This window comes from Thunnus maccoyii, chromosome 6, assembly GCF_910596095.1.
Source record: "Thunnus maccoyii chromosome 6, fThuMac1.1, whole genome shotgun sequence".
Classification (NCBI taxonomy): Eukaryota; Metazoa; Chordata; class Actinopteri; order Scombriformes; family Scombridae; genus Thunnus; species Thunnus maccoyii.
In genome coordinates this window covers 29,881,973-29,907,800 of record NC_056538.1, presented here as the reverse complement: position 1 = coordinate 29,907,800, position 25,828 = coordinate 29,881,973, and the positions used below count along the sequence as shown (strand labels likewise).

The 25,828-nt window shown below is 40.4% G+C and overlaps 2 protein-coding genes across 5 annotated transcripts in view; one reads left to right on the top strand and one right to left on the bottom strand.

The window, feature by feature from the left end:
- The window catches only part of hif1al (hypoxia inducible factor 1 subunit alpha, like), a 28,099-nt gene extending 20,757 nt beyond the window's left edge, over positions 1-7,342 (top strand). Inside the window, exons 8-15 of one of the 2 annotated variants that reach the window (XM_042413521.1) lie at positions 202-349; positions 498-778; positions 1,317-1,486; positions 1,574-1,672; positions 2,394-2,557; positions 3,168-3,279; positions 3,986-4,109; positions 5,779-7,342. In XM_042413521.1, coding sequence (XP_042269455.1) covers positions 202-349; positions 498-778; positions 1,317-1,486; positions 1,574-1,672; positions 2,394-2,557; positions 3,168-3,279; positions 3,986-4,109; positions 5,779-5,846 — 1,166 coding nt within the window. In that variant the 3' untranslated portion in view covers positions 5,847-7,342. Of the gene's footprint in view, positions 1-201; positions 350-497; positions 779-1,316; positions 1,673-2,393; positions 2,558-3,167; positions 3,280-3,985; positions 4,110-5,778 lie in introns of both variants that reach the window. The other variant, XM_042413520.1, reaches the window with a different exon arrangement.
- Positions 7,343-13,013: 5,671 nt separating this feature from the next.
- Positions 13,014-23,834, bottom strand: zgc:152863 (uncharacterized protein LOC562658 homolog). 3 transcript variants are annotated; one of them, XM_042413522.1, is made up of 5 exons: positions 23,604-23,834; positions 18,518-18,624; positions 16,708-16,911; positions 14,864-15,008; positions 13,014-14,775 (listed from the first exon to the last, which is right to left on the bottom strand). In XM_042413522.1, exons 2-5 carry the CDS (start codon positions 18,609-18,611, stop codon positions 14,436-14,438), a joined length of 783 nt encoding a protein of 260 aa, XP_042269456.1. In that variant the 5' UTR covers positions 18,612-18,624; positions 23,604-23,834; the 3' UTR covers positions 13,014-14,435. The 3 variants fall into 3 exon arrangements, with proteins under 3 accessions (XP_042269456.1, XP_042269459.1, XP_042269457.1); XM_042413525.1 differs by having other exon boundaries at positions 13,014-14,772; positions 23,604-23,830; XM_042413523.1 differs by lacking the exon at positions 23,604-23,834 and adding an exon at positions 18,805-19,499.
- Between the last annotated feature and the right edge of the window lie 1,994 nt (positions 23,835-25,828).

The following is a 25,828-nucleotide window of genomic DNA, read 5'->3' as shown; positions in this document are numbered from 1 at the left end:
ACAGAGCAACACAAAACATCAGTCATTGTTTTGGTGTTGCAGAAATATGTCATAAGTCTGTAAACAAACCAGATAGAGGATGTGTCTGCCCACACAGGAACAGGATTTTATTAATGCCGCAGTATTTCATGTATGTACTTTGCGTCCATCCCTCTTTACTGATCTCTCTTCTGTTTACGTCTCTCCGTCCACGCTGTGTAGTGCTCTCCAAAGGTCAGGTGAGCACCAGTCACTACCGTTTCCTGGCGAACAGCGGCGGCTTCGTCTGGGCGGAGACTCAGGCCACCGTCCTCTACAGCAGCAAGACGTCGCAACCCGAGGCCGTCGTCTGCCTCAACTTCATACTCAGGTACTTTAAAAAAACAGCGAGGTTGCGTCACATAACTCTTGCTCTAACACGAGTTGGGACAGAGCTGCAAACTCAGAAACCAAAACATGACCAAGAAGACAACTTCTTTTTATTTCTATTTTTTCTTCTTCTCCTCTCTCTTCTGCAGCGCCATAGAGCAGCCGGACGTCGTTTTCTCCGTCGAGCAGATCCGTTGCGGCCAGCTGCCTAAAGCTGAACTCGAGTCACCTTCGGCTGCAGCAAAGGAATGTGAGACCTCTGACCTCTGTGACCCCGACGGCGAGCGTCTCTCTGACTGCGGTCAGACCGACGACGCGGGTTCGAATCCCAGCAGCGCTGCGGAGCTTTTCTTGAAACTGAACGAGGAGCCGGAGGAGCTTCTCCAGTTGGCTCCCGAGCCCGGAGACACCATCATACCGCTGACCGGAGGTTTGTGTCAGACTTTAATGTTCACAGGAGCATCACTCTTTAAAAAGTCATTTATTAGTTTACCTCATTGTCTGCACAAAACAGGAACTTGCAACTTATGTTATAAAACTTCTCATCATCAGAATCAAATGTACTTTCCTCGTTCCTCTCTCTAACATGCAGAAGTGTACTACGGTACATGATGAATGAAATACTTTTATTTTAACTACCTGTATTTATAGTATCAATAATTATGGCCTCATATATGGTGATTAAGTTGTACTAAAAGTTGCAAAAATTAAATGTAGAGAAACAAATTAGACATTATAAATTGATTTTTTTCTCCCCAGTTTGCATAAAATAATGTGGTCAAATTATAGAGCAATAGCTTTACATGAGGCTTGTTTTGTGACTTAAGGTTTCTCAAAATTATCAAGAATCTTACATTCTTAAATAAGACAGTTAGTCTTCGATCAGTGATCTGTGTCCGAGCTGTTGGGAACCAGTTGAATCCGTCGGCTGAGTCGTCTGAACTCTTCGTGTTTTCTGTCTCTGTCAGATTTCGTCGAGCTGTCGTTCGCCAATCCGCTCAGTCCGAGCTCAGTGCTGGACCATCCGCAGGATCTCTGCACGCCACAGCTGCGCCAGCTCCTCTCACCCATCTTCAATCCCATCACTCCACCCTCATCATCATCATCATCATCATCACCTGATCCTAAGCAAGAGCCGGTAAATACAAACCTTAAATATTTAAAATCTTTTTCTTTTTTTCCTCTGAAAGTGTCTCTCAGTCAGATTTGTCGTCTCCTCCCTCAGGGCTCTTGTGAGCGGGAAGTGATGGACACCAGCAAGGTCGAGCAGTTCTTCGCTGTTTGGCCAGAAGACAGTCAGAAGGCAGAAGGACAAACACTGGAGGTAAAAGCAGGACACACAGATAAACCTTCACTTAGATTAGAAGACCATGTTTCTGTCCTTTCCTCTGTTATTTATGACGTCATCAAATCTGAAGGGCTCCTTATTTGTTTTTATTTGTTGCAATATTATGAAAAAATGTGAACTACAAGTCTCAGGATGAATATTAGAACAGTGTAGAGGCATTTATTGTTTTTCTAAATAACTTTGAACAGCTGCTTATTTGCATTTCTATTTTCTATTCACCTTCTATTTGTGGAATCATTCGTTAGAAACTGAACCTCTTGAAGCAGAAAAAAAAACAACTTTTGGTTTCAATTCAGAATGAAATGAGTTTAATCTGATATGAGTTGAGTTTGTGAAAATTGGGCCAAAAAAAAAAAAGGAAAACAAACATCTGAGTTGATCTTCAAAAGAGCAAGAATGTGATAAAGATGCTGTGATCCGTAAACTATTAACAATCCATCAGATATCGTCCTGGTCGACATCTGATGCTGTAGCTGTAAAAAGTATAAGTTCTCATGATCCAGCTTTAAAAATGTGTTTCAGAATAGAAACTCACAAATGCCCACATGATGTAGAGATTAAATCATTTAAAACAAAACAGCACTAAAACTGTGAAAGTTAGATTTTACAGTTATTTGTGCACAACTTTGAAAGTATGAACACTAGTTTCCATCTCTGTTTCTCTCTTATTTTTAATTTCCTGTCTGTCTTTTCTCAGTACATGGAGGGGATGGACCTGGACATGTTGGCTCCTTACATCTCTATGGACGATGACTTCCAGCTGACCTTCCTCAGCAGCCTCCCAGAGGAAGCCGACAAATCTCCCTCCTCTTCGTCTGAGCCCTCGGCTGTGACGCCCGTAGTCTCAGCGAGCAGGAAACGGTACGATAGAACAGTTCCCTCCCGCACGTTTATCCTTCAAAAGACCACCGACAGCAACCAGTCGACGACGTCCCTCCTTTAACCCTCAAATGATCCGATAAGAGGGAAAAAGTGTAGAAAATATGAACTAAAGAGAGAGATGGAGCAGATGTTTGACAGTAAACATGTTAATTAGACGAGAAAATGTCACATAAAAATATGCAAATGTGTAAAAATATATATATAAAAAGATGAGATAACCTTCTCCTGCTGCAGTCTGCAACATCTGTCTTGTTTGTTTATATTTGTGTACAAGACTTTGATGATCAGTCACGTTACACGTCTGATATGAAGTCATTTGGAGGAGACTTGAAGGGGAAAAAATGCACCTTTTGGAGTAAAGTAGGACGTTTGCAAAGCAGCAGAAATCTGAATATACAGTATATGACGGTCTGTGGGAGCAGCTATCTTGAAACTTCACAGACATTTTCCTTTCAAAATAAGATGACTAATAACATTGCAATATTTTTCCCCATTCTTAATCTTTACTAATCCTACAATGGGAGTGAATGAACGTCAGTTATCTCTAAAGACTACAAATGTCTCACAAGATTTATTGTCTCTCTTTTAGGACCCATAACCCAGATGAGGAAATGCCGTCCCAGCTGATGATTCAGGACAAGAGACAGAAACAGGATCCTTCCTCAATAGAAGAGGAACTGCTTCTCAGCCACAGATTACTGGTGAATGGAGGAGGAGGAGGAAGAGGAGTAATAAAAGCAAGGGGAAAAATGTTTATCTAGCACTTTTCTTTAAAAGGTTACAAGAGAATCAAGGAATTTAAAAGAAGGATCATTTTCTGGCTCGAGAACTTTCCGCTGTTAGTAATCGGTTCCTTGAATTTCACTGGAAAACAAGTGAAACTGTCAGAAAAAACGATCTGCTGATAGGAGACATTTTTAATGCCTGACCTTTTTTTTGCAGAGCAGAGACTGTCGAGTGAAACAAGACTCTTTGTTTAGTTAGTTTGCTTTGATTCAGTTCAGTTTGGTCGTTTTCGAGCTCCGTTTGCAGTGAAGTTCTAAAAATTCTGATAAACGCTGACAGATCGCAGGCCAATAGTTTCACAGGTGCTCTCATCCAAACCGTCTGACAGCAACAGACAGGAAGTACAGAACAAGATGAGCTTATGAAGCTCTGATCACTGTTAATCAATATTTCAATCATATTTACATGTTTTTTACTCTAATAACTCAGTTTACACATAATGTAACAGGTGTAATTCATTAATATATTACCTTTCAAAAGGTAAAAAGTTAACAGAATGACATCACCCCTATTAATGAAGCCACATTTTCAGTGTCAGTTAATGACTTAGAGGGAATTTAACCTCTGTGTTTAAGTTTTTGTTGCTCCTCTGACTGTTTTTTTTTTTAACTTCCTGTTCAGGGTTCTCTGGAGGAAACCGACCAATCAGATCTGCTCCTGGACCCGGGTCCTGGAGGACGGAGTCAGCTGCTCACAGACAGAGACCCTGTTCTAGGAGGCATGCAGGGACTCTGTGATACTGCAGGTATGATTCTCACACACACAGAGTTATAGACCTCTGCGTGTTATTTTCCATCTCTCTCTCTCTCTTCCGCTTCATTTTCTGTCACTTCTCTACTTTCAGCTTTCTAATAAAAAAATCCCCTCACAACTAATTGATAAAAATGAAACAGTGAAATAGAGAAGTCTGTCTAATTAATTCCTGACGTTGAGATCTTGAGGTTTGACTTTAACTTCGATAGTAAAACATGTTTTAGTTTGTGGCTTCCAGAGTGATCAAGGTGACACGACGCCCTCTGGTGGACACGACGGAGCTCTACGTCTCTCCTGCCTGTTTTATCAATCACTGATCCATCGGACAGATTTATGTTATTACATAACAGCTCACTCCTCTCAGACTCAAGCTACTCAAGCTGTTTATTTAGTGCACATTACTTATATTTACTTATACTTTTTCATCACATATGGACGACACTGGTCATGGTGTTGATGTTGCTTTTCAGATCCCAATTTTTAAGTTATTTTATATTTTTATGTCACACAATTACATATTCTGTTAGTCTTTGATTTTATTAGAGATTCTTTTATCTGTCTACAGTATACGTATACAGTAGCTATATATTTATTTATCTAAAACCCCATTTCTGACATTAACATGTGATGTATCTGGATAATAACCTCTGATCATGAGCAGTTTGTGTTTACACCAAATATTGATAAGTGTTCTGGTCATATTGATTCTGCCTGGACTGTAATTGCATCTCAATAATCAACTGAAGCAGGTGGAGGACTTCAGCACACATAGTGCATCCCTGGTTAAGGCTCGAACATGTACAGATATATCGATGGCCAAAGCGTAAAACCTCATATCTGCAGAATGTTCTGATTGGCTGATTTCACTTTGGATGATGAGAACAAGGAAGGCTGCTCATATTCAGTCTGTCTGTAAGATAATCCCGCCCTTCGTTGTGACAGAAAAGTCACACAACAAAACAAAAACACAACACAGAGTCTCTGAGTGTGTTGAGAGGCTGCAGCACGAGTGTGTTACACAATCACTTTCATTTCTAGTGAAAGAGGAAGCAAATACACTGAATTTAAGGAGATCTGACCCTAGTATACTACAATGTAGTAACTATTACATTTACTGCATCTTTTTACCTGAAAACAAACTTAATTTCATTTTTAATTTAATTTTAATTATTAACTTAATTTAGAGCATCGTGTTGTAGAACCTCCTCCAACTTGCACCAAGTACAAAAGCTCCTATCTGCACTTTGAGAGGCATTAATACCTAGTCGGTATTGTTAACACATAATATAATAATATAGTCCAAAAACAGTGTATTATGTATTGGGTATCCTTAACAAATAGCATTAGTTTTCTCAAAAAAGTGCATTTTTCAGATAGGAGGTTTTACTCTTCGGCCATTGATATGTGAGAAGTTGACATTTTGAGTAAATTAAGAGAAAAACTATTGTTTGTTTAACCAATCAGAACAGAGCAGGAGCTAAAACGGCCTGTTTTCAGACAGAGGCTGAACTGAGGGGCTGCATTAAGGGCCAGTTTACGATAAATAAGGAGTTTTTTTTAACTGTATCATGCAAAGATATTCCAGTAGAGCCCCAGATTACAAATATAGAGCTGGATATGTGCATGATCCGACCTAACAGTGTCTTTTCTGTCTCTTCCAGCTCTGATGAGGGACATCTTCGTACCACGCCCGCCCGACCTGTCGCCGCCTCTCTCACCTATGACCTGATGAAGCACCCGTCAGTCAGTCAGTTCAAGAGATGGCTCAACTTCTGCGTTCAAAAGCGAGAAACTCCGACGCCAGATCTGTCCAGCAAAAAAAAACATAGCAACCTTGAGCGCGCACACACATACACACACATTTAGACACACTCACAACATCCGCTGTGTAACCATGCCGTTGCTTGTAGCTGAATCAAGACAGTCACATGTTATGGGTTTTTTTTTTTCTTTCTCTCACTGTGAATCAAAAGCTGAGATGAGGTGTTTTAAAGGTCAGGCTGAAAGTGCTGCGGTCCGCTCTCAGTCAGTTTCGCAGTTGGTTTTTTCTTCTGCATTTGTTCTTCTACACTTCATCGCTGATTTAATGTGAGAAAGAATTGTCATTGTGGTCTGTCTGTTTCATCTGATTCACGGAAACAGCAGGTGGTGCTACATTTTATTTTAAAAGGTGTTAAAAAAACGTTTAACAGCGTGACAAACCTGAAAAGTCTTTTTCTCTGTGCAGCTTTCAAGTTTTTTCTGACCATATTTAACATCTTTGTCATCATTTAAACATGTAAAAAAAACCTGTGCAGGAACTCCCATAATGCTCTGCTTTGACTTTGAGCCAAACGTCGAATAGGAACGTTTTCTGCGTTTTTTTTTCTGAGTCAAAGAAACTTGCGAACATCAGTGGCAACATCGATCGTTTCAGTGGCATCTTTTTATACACTTCCTTTTTTTTTAAATGGTGCATTTTACAAGAAAGATGAATTCTCAACTTCTATGTTATCTGCCTGAGTCAACAGTTATCTGCAATTTATTCTTGTAGGTGTTTGTTTTAATCCTCCTGACGTGCCGGGTGGGTGGGGTTTACTTTATCTAACACTCCCTATCAGCTGATATCTGGCGTCAAAGTGGACTAAAACAAAAACCATGAAACATGTTGATTCATGCAGTTTGATACATCCTTTTATTATAACTTTAAATATATTATCTGATTAAGTTGCGGTAGTGAAATAGTTAATGATTAATGAGACAAACGGTAGAGGTTCTCTCTCTCTCTATATATATATACGTTTAGAAATGTAATGAAACACTAGTATTAATGTTTTTCTTATATTTTATTTGACTTGTAACAAATTGTGCCTCACATGTAAGTAGAAGAGTTTAATGAGATATTGTGATGCTACTACGCTGTCTGTTTTTATTTGTCCACAGACAGTTAAGGGAAGATTTTCTTATAACATGTAAACTGCCAACTCTAAACTATCCGTCCTAAATTAATGTGAAATGGCCATTTTTTTTGTTTATTTCAGACATGTTAGCTCTTCCAAAGCTCTCTGTGCCTTTTTATCATCCAGGAGGAAACGACCTGTTAGCAACACACAGGCTCTGCTCTAAATGTCCCCAGTGATTCAGAATACGGGAGAAAATTTCATACTGTTGTAATGTTTTTCCTTTTTATTTTTACGGTTTATCCTGATATGCATTCTTGAGCTAAATAAAGCTGTTGAAGCAGAAGCTGCTGTGTGATCTTTGTGTGTGCAGAGAGAAACGTTTACCTTCCCAGAAACAGGAAAACATTTATCCGCTGTGATGCAGGTCTGATCACTGCATCACTGTCAAAACTGGAAAATCACTTTCCTCAGTGTGTCGGTGTGCACGTAGGCTTTTGGCTTATTAGAAGTAAAACGGTATTATTGAATTACACAAACAGCTTGGTTGACTGTAAACTGCTGCTGTGTTTAAACACCTTACAGCCCGAAACCTGCAATACAAACATCTCCACAGTGATGAAATGTGCTGCATCTCGCTGGAAATTCCTTATTTTCTTGTTAGCTTGCACCTGTCTGAACCTTTACTTTTCTAGTTCATCATATAGATGGATTTAAGCTTTTAAGTATGAATATAATATCTAGAACAGAAAGTAAATGTTTGACAAAAGGAAATCTTAAAGTTTATAATGACATCAAATAGAGAACACCTGCATTTTTTCATGGAAGTACAGTTGCAGTTCAGCCTTTTTACAACTTCAGCTTGTATCATGAGTGCAGTGATGGAAAGTAAATAAGTACATGTTCTCCTGAGGTACTTAAGTATTTCTTTATGAAACTTAATACTTCTACTTTACCATATTTTGGAGGGAAATGTCCTTTTTTCCTCCACTATATTCATTTGAGACCTATAGTTACTTTACATATTTTCAGATTATATTAAAGAAAACATCTGATGAGTTCATAAAATATGACACACTGTCACAGGTTAAACTACCCAACATTATATAAACTAGTTCATTTTGCTCTACCTTCACCAGATACAACAGTAACAGATGCTACATACACATGAATGCGTCAATAATATATTAATCATTTATAAAACTTGTATGAGCTGTTTTTCTGCATCAGGGGAGGACAGGGTGACATGAGCCACTTTTTACAGTTGATGATTTTACTGCAAAATTAAAGTGTATTTGTTTCAAATAATAGTTAACATAGTTACCTCAGGTTGTTGTCTACCCATGGAAATTAAAAGGAGTTATCTAATTATTATTGTTTTAGGACGATGACCCATCAAAAAAAGTTAGTCCTATGGCACAACTTACCCAAAGGTAGGGGTAAAATGAGCATGGGGTAAATTGAGCACTCTATGGGTAAATAGTGCTACCATAATATACTGATATAAAAATTACATAAAATCAAACAAATTAGAGATGATTTTGAACTTTATTAATGGCATCAATTTAACAAAAACTCATACTTTTTAGTAAAACCATATGTTTATGTCCTGTTGTTTAACATGTTACCTCAACATTTTCAGTAAAGATTAAACTGTGATCTTTATGTGTTACTGTAGCTACAGAAAGAATGTGAGTGTAAATATATGGACGGTGACAAATTAAACAAAAAACCGGTACACGTCTGAATGTTTGACCCCTACAGTGAGGGGATCTGGTGGCCCTGTCATGCTTTGGGGGCATTTTGCTGGCATGATTTGGTTCCACTTGTCCCCTCAGAGGGAAGGGTCACTGCTAATCAATACAAAGTTGTTCTGATTGATCAGCTTTATCCTATGATGAAACATTTCTATCCTGATGGGAGTGGTCTTCTCTAGGATGACAGTACCACCATCAACAGGGCACAAGGGGTCACTGAATGGTTTGATGAGTATTAAATGATGATGAATCATATGCTATGACCTTCACAGTCACCAGATCTCAACCCAATTGAACACCTACAGGAGATTTTGGACTGACGTGTCAGACAGCGCTTTTCACCACCATCATCAAAATGAAGGAATATCTTTTTGAAGAATAGTGTTCATCCCTCCAGTAGAGTTCAGAGACTGTAGAATCAGTGATGCTGTTCTGGTGGCCCAACATCTTACTAAAGACACTTTATGTTGGTTTTTCCTTTAATTTGTTACCTGTCTGTATGTTTAGCATGTTTGTTTGTGGCTTAAACTTAACATTAGTCAACAATTAGGTATTTATTCGTCAACATTGTAACACTGATCAAACATTAATAGGAACAGTGTCTCTGGTCTCTAGAATATCAGAAAGTAATTTTTGGGGGTAAATTGAACCATTGACTCAACTTGCCCCAACATCACTGGCACGTTTTACCCCACAACCTCCATTTAGACAAAACTGTTTCATACAGTGACTCAGATCCACAATTATGCTGAGTTTATGACCTTGTTTTGTATCTTACACTGACTTAAATTAACATGTAATAATGTCCCAAACTTATCTATCTTAATTAAAATACAAGACTGATAACTTTAGTAACATGATGAATTCACTTGGCATGACATTTCTCCATGTGCTTGAGTCCAAGATGGATTGAGTAATGTGAACTACACTTTCTTAATGTGTGGTCACATGATTACTTTTGTTTATGGTTACCTGGATAAAGGGGGGTGGCTCTATTTACCCTGTTCTCCCCTACTGCCCTACTTTTTACTGTTGATACGATAAGCACATTTTATAGCCCACTTCTACCTGCAGTAAGTAACATTTTCACTGACGGATTTGAACTTGTAATGGATATTTTTTACCTTGTGATATCGTTACTTACACAAGGTATCTGAAGATTTCTTCCACCGCTACATGAGCGCTTTAATCTCCTTTAAAATACGGATATAATTTAATAATAATAAGTGAATAAAGCAGTATCTCCCATCCTTCCTGTGTTCTACTGACACCTGATTAACTGAGTCAGGTGTTTTCAGCCGACCGAGATGTAGAAAGCACAAACTCTTGAATCAGCTGAGAACTCCTGCATTGGTTAATCATGTATGGGCAAATAAGCAGGATTTCATCATCTTTAAGTACAAAATTTTGGGCAGAAGATGTTCCCATCGGCCTCGAGGGAGTAACTATAAATTTACCCTGTTTGCACAATCACATCCTGGTGTCACACGCTGGTCACTTGGAGGAAAATCTCTGTGTGTTTTTGTTACGAATCTATACTGAGAGGAGGAAATACTCCAGCCGCTTCCCCCCCCTCCCCTCCCCTTTGCAATAAGAACATTTTGAAATAGTGACTTTTTCAAACTTCACTCTGTGTTCTGTGTTTCCTCTCTGGCTCGCAGTGTTCAGGCGTAACTTCCTGTCTGTGATGCGATTTCCTCAAACACCGGGCAGAGGTGGTAAATGTGTCCTTATTAGCCAACGCCGGCTGATAAATGACTCACACGGACGAGAAGAGGTGGTCAGAATTCATCAGTTTCTCAACCAAAAATGAAGAAGGAAAAAAGAAAAAAGTACAAAGTTTTGGGGGTCAGAAAGAAAGTTCAAGTGTCCCGCAGCAATAAAACACATTTAAACACTGTTTTCACAGAGACAAGATGCTCTAAATGCATCTTTTTACCATCTTACAAACACACACATACTGTACTTTCTTTATGAATGAGTTGCCCTTATCCATCCATTCATCTGACTGTAACCACATCTGACTGCTTACAGTAAACACTGCTGACTCTTCTCCTTTTCGTTTCCAAACAACAGACTCGTCCAACCGACTTCTCTTTTTTTGGTCAAACTGGACAAATTCCTCAGACACACCCAGGATTCTTACTAAAGCAGGAAGTCTCATTCTTTAACTCTTAATCACTGCCGTGCGCTGCAACAAACACCGGTTTTTATCCAGGATTAAGTCCTTGGAGTCGTTCTTACTGGAAGGATTCATAACATTTCCCTGGAAATGAACGTTTGAATGACAGTTTCCTGGGAAAAATCCCTTTGCTCACAGGAAGTGATATCTGTTTATAGAGGCAACATCAGATGTTTGGAGTGAAAACAAGAAGACAGAAAAACAAGAGGCCACATTTTACACTTAATATCTTCAGGAATATTCTGTATAAACCAGGCCAGAGAAAAACAAAGCAATTATCACTAATCAACAAAGATTATTCCTCCTGCAGCACATTGAAAATAATCCAGCAGTGAGATCATTTAACCTGTTTCACTGTTGATCAGCTTGTGTCAGGAATGCAAGACACTGAGGATCTCAACATACAGCAGATCACTGCTGCAGCATCGAAATTAAGTCATTTTATTTATGAAAAGGTATAAAATATACTGGAAATCTTATGGATTTGTTCTCTTATTTTAGCATTCAAACACTCAAAACAGGACTTTCAACACATAAAAGTTGCAAAGATACATGATTCATGATGGTTTCATTATGTGTCTTTTTACATCTTTATTTTCACATTATAAGAGGAGTGCATCGTTCTTGGAAGTACTGCAATACCAGTGGACGGAGCAAGCCCCTATTCCATCTCCCTGCTCCAAAAATCTATTTAACATATGATCCCAGGATAGGGGATGTAAAAATATTAGCTTTATTTAACAAATAGACATTTTAAGGCTGCAACTAACATTTATTTCCAATATTGATTAATCTGTCAATTATTTTCTCAATGAATTGATTAACTGTTTGGTCCATAAAATGTCAAAAAACTGTGAAAAATGCTAATCAGTGTTTCCCAAAGTCCAAGATGATGTCCTCAAACATCTTGTTTTGTCCAAAACCCAAAGATATTCACTTTACTGTCATAGAAGACTAAAGAAAGCAGAAAATATTCATATTTGAGACGCTGGAATCAGAGAATTTGGACTTTTTTTCTTAAAGAATGACTCCAAATGATGAATCGATTATTTAATAGTTGACATAATCGTTGCAGCTCTATAAATTCTCAACTGATAAACCTTTCTTCACTGATCTGGTGAGTGAAATAAAACAATTTACTGCTATTATTGCTTTTATGTAGTCAGTGCTCGTTAATGTTTTGTGTTTGTGCTTTACGTTGGTATTTACACTACATGTTATTGTGCACTTTAACGTACATGATTATGCTTCACAAATAAAGTTTGTTTGAAAAAGCTTCAATAATATAAATACAAAAGAATTTATATGACAACCAACTGAGCTGAAAATTAATTAATTAAATTACTCAAAAGTCGTCAAAGTATCCGTCAGCTTCTGTCAGTTGGTCTCCAAAGTTTTCCTGAACATGTTATGCAATAATTAACCATTTACTCACTGCGTGACCCATAAAAACTGATGTTAATTAGTTTCCTGACTTTGTAGCTGAGACGCAGAAATCAGAGCACACTTGAACTTATTCAACAGGGTTTTGACCTTTGAACTTTTGTCTTTGTCAACCAGGGAAGGTGAACTGTTGTTGTTGAGTTAGAGGACTGTTTCTCAATCACTTTCTCTTCCCATCAGCACAGTGTAAAGCAATCATTAACCTTATTGCGTGGTGGTGTTGTTGTTGTGGTGTGTGTGTGGACTGACCTGCAGCAGGTGGAGGGGAAAGGTTGATCAGATCAGGACAAACAGGTTTAGATACAGACTCTGTAGAACAACACCATATTTTTACAAAAATCATATTCTTTTAACATTTTTAATTATTTTAAAGACAAATCCATGCAGATTCTTGCTGTTTTTCAGCTGAGAAAATTGCTTGAAACTGTGAATTTGAGGTTTTAAAATGATAGATTAACATTTTATTCTTTAGTAGCTGATTTCCTAACACAGCACATATAAAAAAAAAACATCAGAAGTTTTATTCTTTTACCTTTGAATGAATGAATATGTTTGTCCTGGTCTGCTGTGCTGAACTCATCCAGCGTGCTCACAAAAACACCAGGTGACACAAATTAACAAACGAGGCCAGGATGTCAAATAAAGACTCAACATTTATTTATAATATAACTCTGTGCAATAATACAATATACAAATAACCAATCTGTAAATATTATAATCCATATAATAGTTAGATTCCTTTTTACCACAGAATGAAACATAAAGTACATTCAAGGTCTGTGAAAGTGTCAGTCGCTCTGCAGAGATCAAAGAGACAGAAAAGGAACCAGCGAGGTGAAGCGAGGACACTGAGAATCAAGAGTTTAAGGTTATTCGGGGGCTTTGGTCCCAAATCTGTGTTGTTCTAGTGCAGGTTGTGCAAGAAAACTGTTATTTGGATATGGAGTATTTTGATAAAAGCACCTATTTGTCTGCACCGCTGCCACCAGGGCAAATATATGAACAATCATTTCAGAAAGATTCAAATTAATCAGATTATTCTTATTTTACTTCAGTCACCACTGAATGAACACAGGAGAAACACTTTCAAAGACCTTCTGAGCATTTTCAAGTCTCTAAATAATCAATGTACACAAACTTTTAATGAATTAACGTCACAACATGCTGTTGTTCACAGTTGAATTTCACAAAGTTCACCATCGATCGCCCGAGCATCTGTTCGCCATGCTGGCTTCAAATCAACAAAATGTGCATGACAGTCCGATTTAGACTTGAAGAGAAAAACGCTGTACAAAAGTCTCAGATAGAAATGGAGTAGAGTTGGTTGCCGTGGAAACACACAGGTTTCTGTAACAAGCACGCCACCGACTTCATCAAAGAAGTCTTCATCAGCCCCGTCACTGACGGGAAGGATAGACAATGTCTCCAGAACAGCACTGAAAACACACACACACACATGCACACACACACGCATGCACACACACACACACACACAGTGAAAACCGCATAACTTCAATTTTTTTTTTATAGGATTTTCTTGTTTAAACTGAAGGTTCACAAAACCTTCAAATCCACTTTGGTTAATTGATTTGATTAATTTTCTTGTTGAATATTAAAAAAAAACAAAAAAAAAAACAATGAATGTGCATCGTCATCACGCTAAAAACAAGGCCGTTATTTCCTGAAAAGATGACATTCTGGATACACACGTGCACATAAACTCTCTCTTCTGTCATTCATACATTAACACTATACAATCAACATTTCATTTGTAAATATTAACTTCTCTTCTTCAGGTTCTTGTGACCTGACATCTGGCCAATCAGAGCTTATCAGCTTCGTCTAAAATAGCGTGTGATAGGACAGAGTCCTCGTGCTGGTGAGCTGCAGCCAACCAGGAAAAGTGCAGGGAGCACAGGAGTCTGCTGTCAGTCATTCAGCTGTTATCATCTGCAGAGCGAACGCTTGCAGCCAATCAGCTGTCAATTAAATCGTGCTTTTTGTTGCTAAACAACCGCAGCCTATGTGCTAGAAACGAAGATAAACAAGAACCACGCTCAAGTGTCCTTGTCATCCAAAAGTGCCACATGTAGCTGCCGGACGTCTTCGCCGTTCATTCTGTCTCTAGGATGTGATTGGACTTCCTCGTAAGGGGGCGGGGGGTTGTCTGGGCTTTGGTTGGACAGGAGAGGGCGCTGGTTGTCGTCCGATTGGTTGTTGTGAGACGACAGGTGACAGCCGGGAGCCTCCTGAGCCAATAGGAGCTGGGTGGGTCCCGGCGCTGAGCAGGCAGGTATGCGTTGCCCCCAGCTACCGTAAACCGCCTCCTCGTAAGAGGGGAGAGAGACAGGAAGTCCGTCCACCATCAGGTCCAGCTGGTCTGAGGAGCGACGGCTGCTGGGTGAAAGAGAGAGAGAATTACTTCAGATGCAATTATGAAATATAAAACAATAAAAATAATCTTCTTCCAGCATGTAAGTCTCACCTGTGTGATTGACAGGGGTAGAGGCGGGACTTGACGACCAGGCAGGCGGTGGTGGTGAGCAGGAAGATGGACACGCCCACCGCCGTCGTGGCCATGCTGGGCATAGATTCGTTCACTCTGCTGTTAGAGTTCACGTTAGGACTCTCTGAGGAGGAGAGAGACATACGTTTAAAGGACAAATACACACTGAGAGATATCAACAATTACACAACTCTGGACCGTTACCGCGGGGATTGAATCCCCCACAATCCTGAAACACTCACACTGAAACATTCCTGCTGTCAAAATCCATGATATCTGGACACAATGGCGCCAAAACACACATAAGTCATTGATTATTTGTCAACAGAAAATGAATCAACAGCTCTGATCGCTGCTTCATCGTCATTTTTCAAGCAAAGTTGCCAAAAATTTGCTGGTTCCACCTTCTCTATCTCCTGTCAGAGTTATTTTTTTGTGGTTTGTCAGACAAAAAAAAAAGACATTTTGCAGCTGCATGACAAAAAATAGAAATCACATCTTGTCAATAATTCAATAGAAGAAGAAGAAGTGTTTGCATGTAGCTTGTGGTAAGTGTTAAAACCACAACTTGGTGTGGATACAACTTTAAGACCGAATCTGTGAGTAAAATCTAAATGTGTGCCAGACAGTCACCTGAGCTACATCGCTGTGGGAAAACTCAGGTATTCTAGGTAAACGGGCTCAACAGAAATAGACGATCAAATAAAAGATCTGTGAGTGGAAGGTTTTTTGTTTAGTTATGTGGTTTGCTGGCGCCCGTGATAATACTTCAGTATGTTTCCATGAGGCCCTACCATCGCAACACAGAGGAAATGTTTAATGGTTATTATAGTGGCTTCCCCACTTCCTCTTTCTGCGTTCTAACTTCCTGTCGAAGCGCTTTGGGTGAATGGCGACAGAGGAAGTCAGGAGCTGGTCTGAGGAACGTAAAGCATCTCATTCCCCTGCAGAGAGTCTTTGCGTGTCTATGTTAAATAGGTCATAAGATAAATGCGAGCTGCTGCTGCTGCTGCGGCTGCTGGTGGCTATGTGGTGGGTTCAGTCCCATGATGCTCTGGGGTTTAAATATGTGTTAATGCTTTTTGTTGACTCAAGCCCTCACGTCTGGAGTCAGTCGACACATTACTTATGTGTATTTAACTGACAAACCCGATAACCCGACTTAAGTAATGACACGTCGTCTGTTTCCTGAACACACTGAAAACAAGAGGAAACTGTCATAAAATGACTAATCAGAATTTAAACTGTCTGGATAAACACTGTGATGAGTCATGAGTAGGTTATAAACTGAGGTAATCGCTCAGGAACTTTATCATGCCCCGGTGCTCCTGCGAAATGTCAAGAGCTGTTTAGAGTCATCTAAGAACGTCTGCCCACTGAAACTCTGCAGGAGGTTTTTATCTAAACTCAGAGACATTTGAAACACGGGACACCCCAGACTACTACTAATACTGAGCTAGCAGCGTTTCAACCCACTGACCTCCACACGATTACATGTAGGTACTTCAATTTGTATCGGTTTAAAGGTTTGGATAGGAGTTAGGATGAGACGAATCCCAGATGCTGACTTTATCACACAAAGTAAGTTTTTCATTATATCATATTTTTATCTTTATTTATCCAGATTAATGTCAGCTGAGGCCTTGCACTTTCTTTCAGGCGTTAAACGGGGTCAAACGGGTGACCTTCTTGCTACAAGTCTCTCACCCTGAACATGAATTAATCCCTGCAGGAAAATCGGATGCGTTATTAGATGATGAAACCGAACCTCACACCCATAAACAGTCAGCATGTAGCGTCAGTCAGTCCTTCCAAACTCTTACCTTTGATGGGGACGCAGGTAGGTATCGGAGGTTGCCACCTCCCGTGGCGGCACCTGGAGTTCCGGACGTTGTTGATGATGTGGTATCCGGGCTCGCAGAAGAAAAGGATGCCGCTCCTCGGGGGGAATCCTCGGCACGGCGACGGCTCACAGCGGAAACCTCCATGTTCTGGCACCAGAGGATGACTGCAGTTGCTCACTCTGCCTGTAAGAGACACAGAGAGTTTGTGATTCCTTTGCAGACTGGAATTCCTGCCATTTAAGTGGAGTCAAGGGATTATTTGTAGCTTCTACATCACATCATTGCTATTAGTTTCTGTTTCTTCTTCACCCCTCCTCCATCTCCGCAGCGCTGCTCTACATGCACTTGTTTGCTTTTGGCTTTAAAGAAGAGGATAAACATTCTGGAGGTGATTTTCTCACTCTCTCCTTCCGCCAGCTGCCACTGCCAGCAGAGATTTAACCCAGTTTGCATTGTTCATTTTCCCCATTTTGTGCTGTAAAATAATCCATTAGATGGAAAAATACAGTAGAGGTTCGTGGAGGCTGCCGACCTCGCTACTCAGTGTCCACCAGCAGAAGATTGTGGTCATTTACTAGGCGGCTACTGGCTGAGCGAATGTGAAGGGCAGCGAGACACAAGGACAGTAAGTGACTGATAGAAGAACAGAAAGGTGATATTGTTACTGTAAACCAAAGCTGACATTTGAGTGAAAGGCTCAGATATTCCTTTTTTAATCTGTAGGCAGACATGAATGTATGTCAACTCTTTCCAGCAACTCACTGCTCATTCAGTAAAAAACACTCAACATCAAAAAAAAAAGTTGCCCACAACAACCTCTGCCTTACCCAGAGGACAGCATCATCGGAGCAGCCAACAATGTTACCCACTTCCTTTATTTCTTCACCTTCCACCGTAAAAGTCTGCCTCTACAGAGTTATGGTTTCCACTGCCTCCGCAAGCTTCTACACCCCAAACATCAACACGTGAAGAGTAGGTCAAGTGTGAGGCTGAGAGTGGAAAAACACTGGATTTTCTGTAAAGAAGCTACAACGATACAACGAGAGGCTTCTTCAATTCAGAGAAATAAGATTCATTGTGGATATAGTTCCTCTAAACTAAATGTTTATCTCACACTACTTACATACAAAACACTACATCTCGCATGGTTTCACAAGGTGGCTGACTCACTGCCACCTTTTATGCAACTTTGATGAGGAGTTCAACTGAAGTTTTAGAAAACTAATGCGGAAAACTCGTATGAAAAGAGAAGGAAACAAAGTGAACATGTTGAGCTAAAACAGAAAGTGACGACATCTTGAAACTGCTGAAACTTCATTTATGTTTCCGCAATAAGCGGTGATAAAAGCGCGATAAAACCATGTGCTGGTGAACACTTATTTGAGTTGAATTATCTATCAAAATGATCAAAACCATGTTTCTAGAAGATAACGTTTTTGAGGTGTTTCGGTATCGAACTGCTGTGGTAAATTTCTCCTCAAATGTTACAGTACTGACATGAATGGAAACCAGATATCCAACGAAATATCTCACGAGTTCCTCCGTGGAGAAACAGATGGTTTTGTTTTCCAAAGATTCTCTAAATAGTCTTTTTCAGTTTCACACAGTTTCGTTTGCAGGAGACGAGCTGAGGAGAACTTCCAGCTCACAATCGCCATCAAACCAAAAAGATCTGCTGCGAATCGGATATAACGAATGAATGAATGATTGTAGGGGATTGGTTGTAGTAGAACCTGCACAAAGGTGTGTGAGAGGTTTAAGGGTGGATACGTGGGGTCAAAGGTCATACCTGCAGTGAGATGTTGAAAAGAGGCCAGGAGGAGGAGTCCACAGACCACACTGACGCGTCCACACGGCCATGGATAGAAAACTGACGCAGACATCAAACCAGACTTCCTGATGACACAACATAGAAGAAGAATCAGAGAAAATACACACACACACACACACACTGAGGAGGACCAGTCAAAACACTGTAAAAAGCTCTGGTTAAAGGTCTCAGCCACAGTAAATGTCAGAAAATACAAGTGACATCACATCTGTGGCAAAAAAAGGGTTTTTTTTCAATCTTGTCACCTGTGAAGCAGCCTGTAGTTTGCTTCAAATCCTGAGAAGATTGACAGATCAAGTGTGCTCTGTTGTGTTCATCCACACCTGTCAGCTGCTGAGCATCACCACAGCTCTGCTCCTATCTACTGCTGTTGGTCTACAGAGCAGCTGCAATGATCAATATCTTCACTGTGAATTTCATGACAAAACCTGACATTTGAACCGGTGACGTGAGTCCCGTCTGTGCCCTCCGAACAAAAAACCCCGCAGGCTAAACTTTTCACATGAGAACATTTCTGCAGCACTTCAATTAAAAAAAAAAAAAAAGTGCTTGTGTGGCATTTTTAAAACACATCGTTATTAAAACATAATGGTGCTGTTATGTAACCAACAGCAATGCATATATGAAATGACTGCTTTGAGCTAGCGAGGTCACATTTACTGTAGTCCTTGTACTTGTTATAATATCATGTTTATGCTGGAAAACAAGCCTCTTTTTTCATTTTGTGCCATTTTCCTTCCATGGTGGCACAATATGTAAAACGCAGCACGGCTAACGGTGGCTGATAGTCTTCATTATCATCCTAAATGAACCTTAAACATTGCTCCCGTGTTCTGCTTTATCTTCCTATCGAACCTTTCACAACATGACTGTAAACCTGGCCCGACTTCAACCTCTCAGTCGAGCATAAGTGAAACCGTCACCTCACACTGTTTGCTGTTTCAACATCAACCATATTGACCAATACCCCCCTCCCCCCCCCCCCCCCCCCCCCCCCTGGATCTGACAGCAACAGTAGCGGAGCGGTAACAAAGAACTTTCTTCATGCTGAAACAGAAACTCATCACCACAACAACCCAAAGTCTTTCTCCAGATGACTGGCACGGTACTCATCTTAGGCACGCATTTCCTGTCATCAACCAGTGCCAACAGAGCCAGACCTACGGCGGGTTGTCAGCCCTAAATGCCACACTGTTTTTACGGTGTATAAATATGTGTGTAGGTGTGTAAATATGAGTGTAGGTTGTGCTTTGGTGTCTTTACTGTGTGTTTCATGATTTCATTTCAAGAGAGATGCTAGTCATCTCGGGAGCAGCTGGGGGAGGGCCCGATGCTTACTAGCATCCAATGTGGTTTTGTGCTTTCTCGTCTCTCAAGTGTACACCTTTGGTTGTGGACCACCTGTTGGTCCAGATTGAAGCCTGCTGCTACCGATGTTATTATTGGTCGTATTTCTGTTGTTATTGTTGTTGCTGTGCTTCTCTGTGTCACTCTCTCTCCCCCCTCACTCCCTCTTTCTCTCTCGACCCAACTGGTCAAGCAACGCCCCCTTCAAGTGCCCGCGTTTTTTTCCCTGTTAAAGGGGAGTTTTTCCCCACCGCTGTCTCCAAGTGTTTGCCCATGGGGGGGGGGGGGATGTTGGGTCTCTGTAAATTAAAGAGTACGGTCTAAACCTGCTTCTACGTGAAAAAGTTCCCTGAGATAACTTCTGTTGTATTTTGGTGCAACATAAATAAAACTGACTTGCCTCGGCATGCCAGTCACATTCAGATGGGCACGCACACACACACACACACACACACACACACACACACACACACACACACACACACACACACACACACACACACACACACACACATATACACACACATAGGATTCAAACCTTACAGAGGTTTAACACACACGCATTCTATGCTCCATCTTATGTGACCACAACCTGCGTGGGAGGTCTGTATCTTAGTCATCATGGCTCTCTGTGATATTATAACTTCTGCTGTAATGTTTGTCAAGTTGGCAACAGCAAGGCAAGAAGATTATTATGACAACAGAGAATTAAAACATCTCGTTCTCTAGAAATACGTCACCACTTTTAAATTAGTTGCAGCTACATGTTTTAATGCTGTTCAAATCAGTTTTTCCCCTTTTTTTTTTTTTTTTTTTTACCCACAACAAGCTTGTGAAATCATAGTTTAGCTTCACTCAGATCACTTTTCTTTTTCAGCTTATGAATAAAAGTTGGGTTTTTTTTTGACAAATATATTTATTGGCATTTTGCATTTCAGCACATCCTCACATATACAAACGTATCACCACCCAAACAGCCTCATCCCTTCTCATCTCCCACTCTGTCCACTATCGTCACAAAAGTTGGTGTTAGAAAAGATGTGACGCATCAACACCACCGCAATCAGAATCACTACAGACATCACTCTGGCAACCCTTAAATGTCACTTTTCCCACCGATTTCAGTGTCGGCCGGCACAATCTGGCATCGCTCTGCAGCAGGGTGGTGAAGACTGGCTGCACAAAAATGTGACTAACAGAATCTCTGAGCTGCAACCACAGGTGACTTAGCACTTTAGCAGGCTGGCTGTCCTCCTGTATCTGATTCAGACTAAAAACTGGTTTCATTTTTACAGAGAAATAGCTTCAGTAGCAGGTTTTGCCTCTGCATTTAGTGTCTCATCCGTCTCACTTCCCCTTCAAGACCAAGACGGAGAATGATTTAGGTTAAAGCCGAACGCAGCAGAGGACCACAGTGTCATCTTGGTCTGAGACGCTAACAGCCGCAAGCATCGTGCCATTTTTATGCACACGAAGTAAGTGATTACATGTTAAACTCATTCTGCAGCTCAATAACCCCTGTTTCTGTGGCGATTCAAACAAACAAACACCACATCATCTCCTGTTAAAGGACGTTAAGTAACATTCGATGCTTTAATCGCTCTGTGCCAAGTCTCTCTTTCTTGGGAATCTTTTTCTGGCTCACAGGAAATGATGCATTTTATGTTTCTGGCAACGACAGCATTTGTTTGGCGTAAGTTGTTCTGGCGAAGAGGAAGAGAGAAGAAAAAAAAAAAGGAGAGAGAGAGAGCTACCCACATAAACATCCACGGAGAAAATCCCAGGAAAAAATGTGCCGCAGGGAAAAAAAAAAACTCCACATCAGCTAATCTCTGACAATGAACTGAACACTGAAGGTAAAGCTACAAACAGCGTGACCTCTGTAAGTCACAGTTAAATAATAGTAAGTAGTGTGGAGGGTCTTAGCCCACTGAACCACATCTGACAGTCTGGTTGATCAGTGGCTTTTCCACGCTGAACTTTGCTCTTTCCGTTCTGCTGCTTCACTGTATTTCTGAGAGCAGGTGAAAACAAACTGTTGAGTGTTTGGAGCACTGCTGAATGAAAGTTTAGTGTCTCTTTTATTGAGGACTGACACACACACATTGCACTTCAGTTTTATCCTGTATCCTGTATCTATCCTTGTCTTCAACATCTCCTCCTTTTTTTGACTACAGTGGATTTAAACTAAAACTGAAGGGCGCAGCGAGGTGGCGTATCACCTCCACCTGTTCGGTCTGTTGGCTCCGATGAGCCGGGGCTTGTGATGCTTTGAAAAGTCAGTGTACACAATGCGCACTAAACATGCACAGCACACAGTGGAAGTGCTGATGCTGCTTTACTGAACACAGTGAGGGGGGGGGGGTGGGGGTGAATCTGAAGCTTTCCATTTTCTGTTATAATGGAAAGCTTTATAGAGACTTTCAAAAAAAGCATAAAAATGATTTATTGTGGATTGCCGGATGTCAATAATGTACTAGTGTTATAACTTGTAAAATCCACAATAAATGTAAAAAAAAACACATCCAGCTCTGGAGTTCTAGTGTCACGTGTTCCTGCAGCTGCTTTATCAGGTAAATCAGACACTAATTTTCATATTAACTGGTGCACGTAAAAGCCGATCAGGTGCAGTATGGGGAACGAGCCCGTCGTGTGCTGTCACACTTCTATCATATCTGCACTCGAAGTGAAGGAGAGTCACAGCAGGGCAAGGGTTAACAAACAAGTCAAGTCCAAATTTATTATAGCCCGATATCATAAAGTATGCCTCAAGGGGCTGAACATATGATAAAAAAACAGTGATGAGCAACATCAGCAGAATATATGAAAGCATATAGAAGTGAGATAAACTACATTTAAAGCTTTATAAATTGAATATTTGACGCATACAAGAAATATAAGTGCATGCCACACATTTCCAAAAACAAAACCAACCAAAAACCACAATAAGTTTCACACCTGTGGGAGCATAGATTCTTCATTTTGCAAGAGAAGCTTTAAAACTCTAAAAATCTGCATAGAAACCTTTTAAAAAAAACACCTGAAACCGGCTTTAAGGAACCTGTTTCCCCTTAAAGAACAAGTCAAAGCAGCCTGAGACACAGTCAAGGACCTCTGAAGCCCCACTTAATGAACCCTTGAATAACCTTGAGTACCCTCAAGCTCTCCTGGAAACCCGTAGAAGACAAAAGAGAACCCTGACCCAAAAACCTCTTAAAGCCTCCAGAGACCCTGCCTAAGACCTGTGAGACCTGCTCAGTAAAATCCTGAACCAGCACAGTCTGTCTGTACTAACATCATTAATTATATATATATATATATATATATATATATATATATATATATATAAAGCTGCTTTGTTCCTCAGCAACATCAGCTTCATGAGATCACTATAAGTAACACGTCTATAGTTATTAACTAGTGATTCACCTTTTAGATATTCACCTGTTTTATCACTGTAATGTTAATAATTAATAAGCTCTGACATTCTGGTTACAATTCAGTAACAATTAACGCTGACTATGGTTAAAAATTCAATCTACTGCATCATATAACATTTTTAAAAAACCAATAATCCGTCTTATTATCACCTTTATCACCACTCAGCTGCTGTCCCCGGTAGGTAAAGTTAAAAACCGACCTCTCCTCTCTTTGAATGAACCCAATTTAAGCCGTTTTACTGGTAAAAACGTCTCACCTGGAAGCCGTAAATGAAGCAGCAGCGGCGGGATCTCGTACCGGAGGATCTGCGGAGGTGAGTCTTGTTTTTGTTTTTTTGTTGTTGTTGTTGTTGTTTTTTAACTGAGAGACGTGAGGATGTGAAAAAGTGAAGATGGATCAAGACCTGCGGCGGTCAGCTGACGATCGCTCCTCTTGCTCGGCAACAAGTGGGAACCTTTTGGTTTTCTCTCGCCCTGACTCATCGATCAGCTGTGTTTGACAGCGGCACCGAGGCTCCCATTGGCCGGAGCGCCTTGAAGCACCGCCCACCGCGCCTCTCCGCCATATTCTGGAAATTCTATTCATTTCCCACCGCAGAAACAAACACACACACACACACACACATACATATATACCAAAGTGAGACTGACACACCTAAAACTAATAAGTTCCTCTTTCTTTCCAAGCACTCACACACAGAGAGAAATGTAAACTGTTGTCACCTGCAACACATAAAAACACAAATACAGCTCATTGAAAATAAGTGAAATGCTTCCTGCAAACTTTTTTTGAAATGAAAGTCACAAAATGAGAAGATGTTAATTGATGCTACCTGTTCTACACGTTTATAAAAAAAGTACAAACAAGTAAAAAAAATGATGCAAATGTGATATAATTTAATTTTATTTTCCTTATTTGAATCCATGCTCAAGATATCACAGTAGGCCTAATCTACAAGTGACTGCACGTAGTTAGAATTGCAAGTTTAGTTTGCAGTTTTACTGATATATTACCCTTCCACACTCTTATAAATATTTTTTTCTCTGACAACAATAAATTCACACTGATCCTAAACTCTACATTAATCTCTAAACCAGCCCGTAAAAACCCTGCAAACTGACTTTGTTTTTCTATCCTTGTGAGGTCCAAACACACAAAACAAACTGGCATGTGCACCACAAACGCAGCTGTCCTGTGGTCTGTGATAGCTGTCATTGTTTGAAAGGGCCCACCCTTGTTTGTGTGTGAATGTTTACAGTAAAAACGCGGCTGAAGAGCCACAGCCTGCAGAGCCCCGGCTGCACGGCTCAGCTCAGCCTGCGCAGACACTTCAACTTGACGGAAGTGCTAAAAATACAACCGTGCTGACTCTGCCTGCTGCTGTAATAGCTGCAGAGTTTCTCCAGGATTTCCACTGATGGCTGGTCTACAGCAGCACCAGCTCATCAGGGGAGCATGTGGAGAATTCAACAGACATGCAATCAGTCAGATGACTGAAGGATGACTTTCAGTCTAGGCCTCATTATGACATCATCGACACTGCGTGTCCTAATTTTGAAAGAGAAATGGAAAACAGAAACCTTGATGCATCATTTATTTGTCCTTTCATGACTCAGAAAAGAAAGGACGCACCCGCAATTACAAAGATAAGCAGCACTCTGATTGTGTATTTTGCATATTTGGGCCTATTTTGTTGATTGATGGCATGTTTTTTTTCCCCCCCTGTGAGTAACAGTGGACACTGGCCAAACAGACACCAGCTTGAGATGTTCCAGCAGGTTCCACAGTTGACTTAGTGGTCTGAAACATATAATCTTAGGAGTTAAAGAACAACAGCTTTCAATCACACAGAAACACCAGATAACAGTCAGATAGAGATGTCGGTACAGTGTGCTCTCATTTACGTTAATATGCAACTATTCTGCACTAGTGATTTATAACGTTTGCCTGAAGTCTGAACATTAAATATAGTGAGAACTAGCAATGCATGATGTTGGATTTTTTGCCGATATTTCCAACTCACTGTGGCTGATTGCCGATGCCAATACTGATATATGCACATATTTTTTTTCCAGCTGGCTGAGGAGACTATTATGCATGCAAGCATAGATTAGATACTAAGTATGATCAAGAAAGACAATATATGAAGGAAGAATTTAGGAAGCCTTAAAACTTTTATGAACTTGCCAAATTGGTGGAGCAGTAGAGTTTTAATTGAGTTCATTAGACAGACAGGATTAATGTGAAGGATTTAATCTCTGGTCCACACTCCGGAGCAGAAGGTGGCAGTAATGCATCCAATGGATTTTTTCCCCAAACAGAGTGGTACATCCTGTCAGCTGAGGTGTTTCCTATCTGTGCAGCCGAACTTAGCAGCTACTTGACGGACTGTTTCTCCCTGACGGTCCCGGTGTTTCCTCTGCAGGCTCCACTTCACTAAAGCTGCCCGTCAGACTCGCTGCTTCTTCCCACTTTAACCTG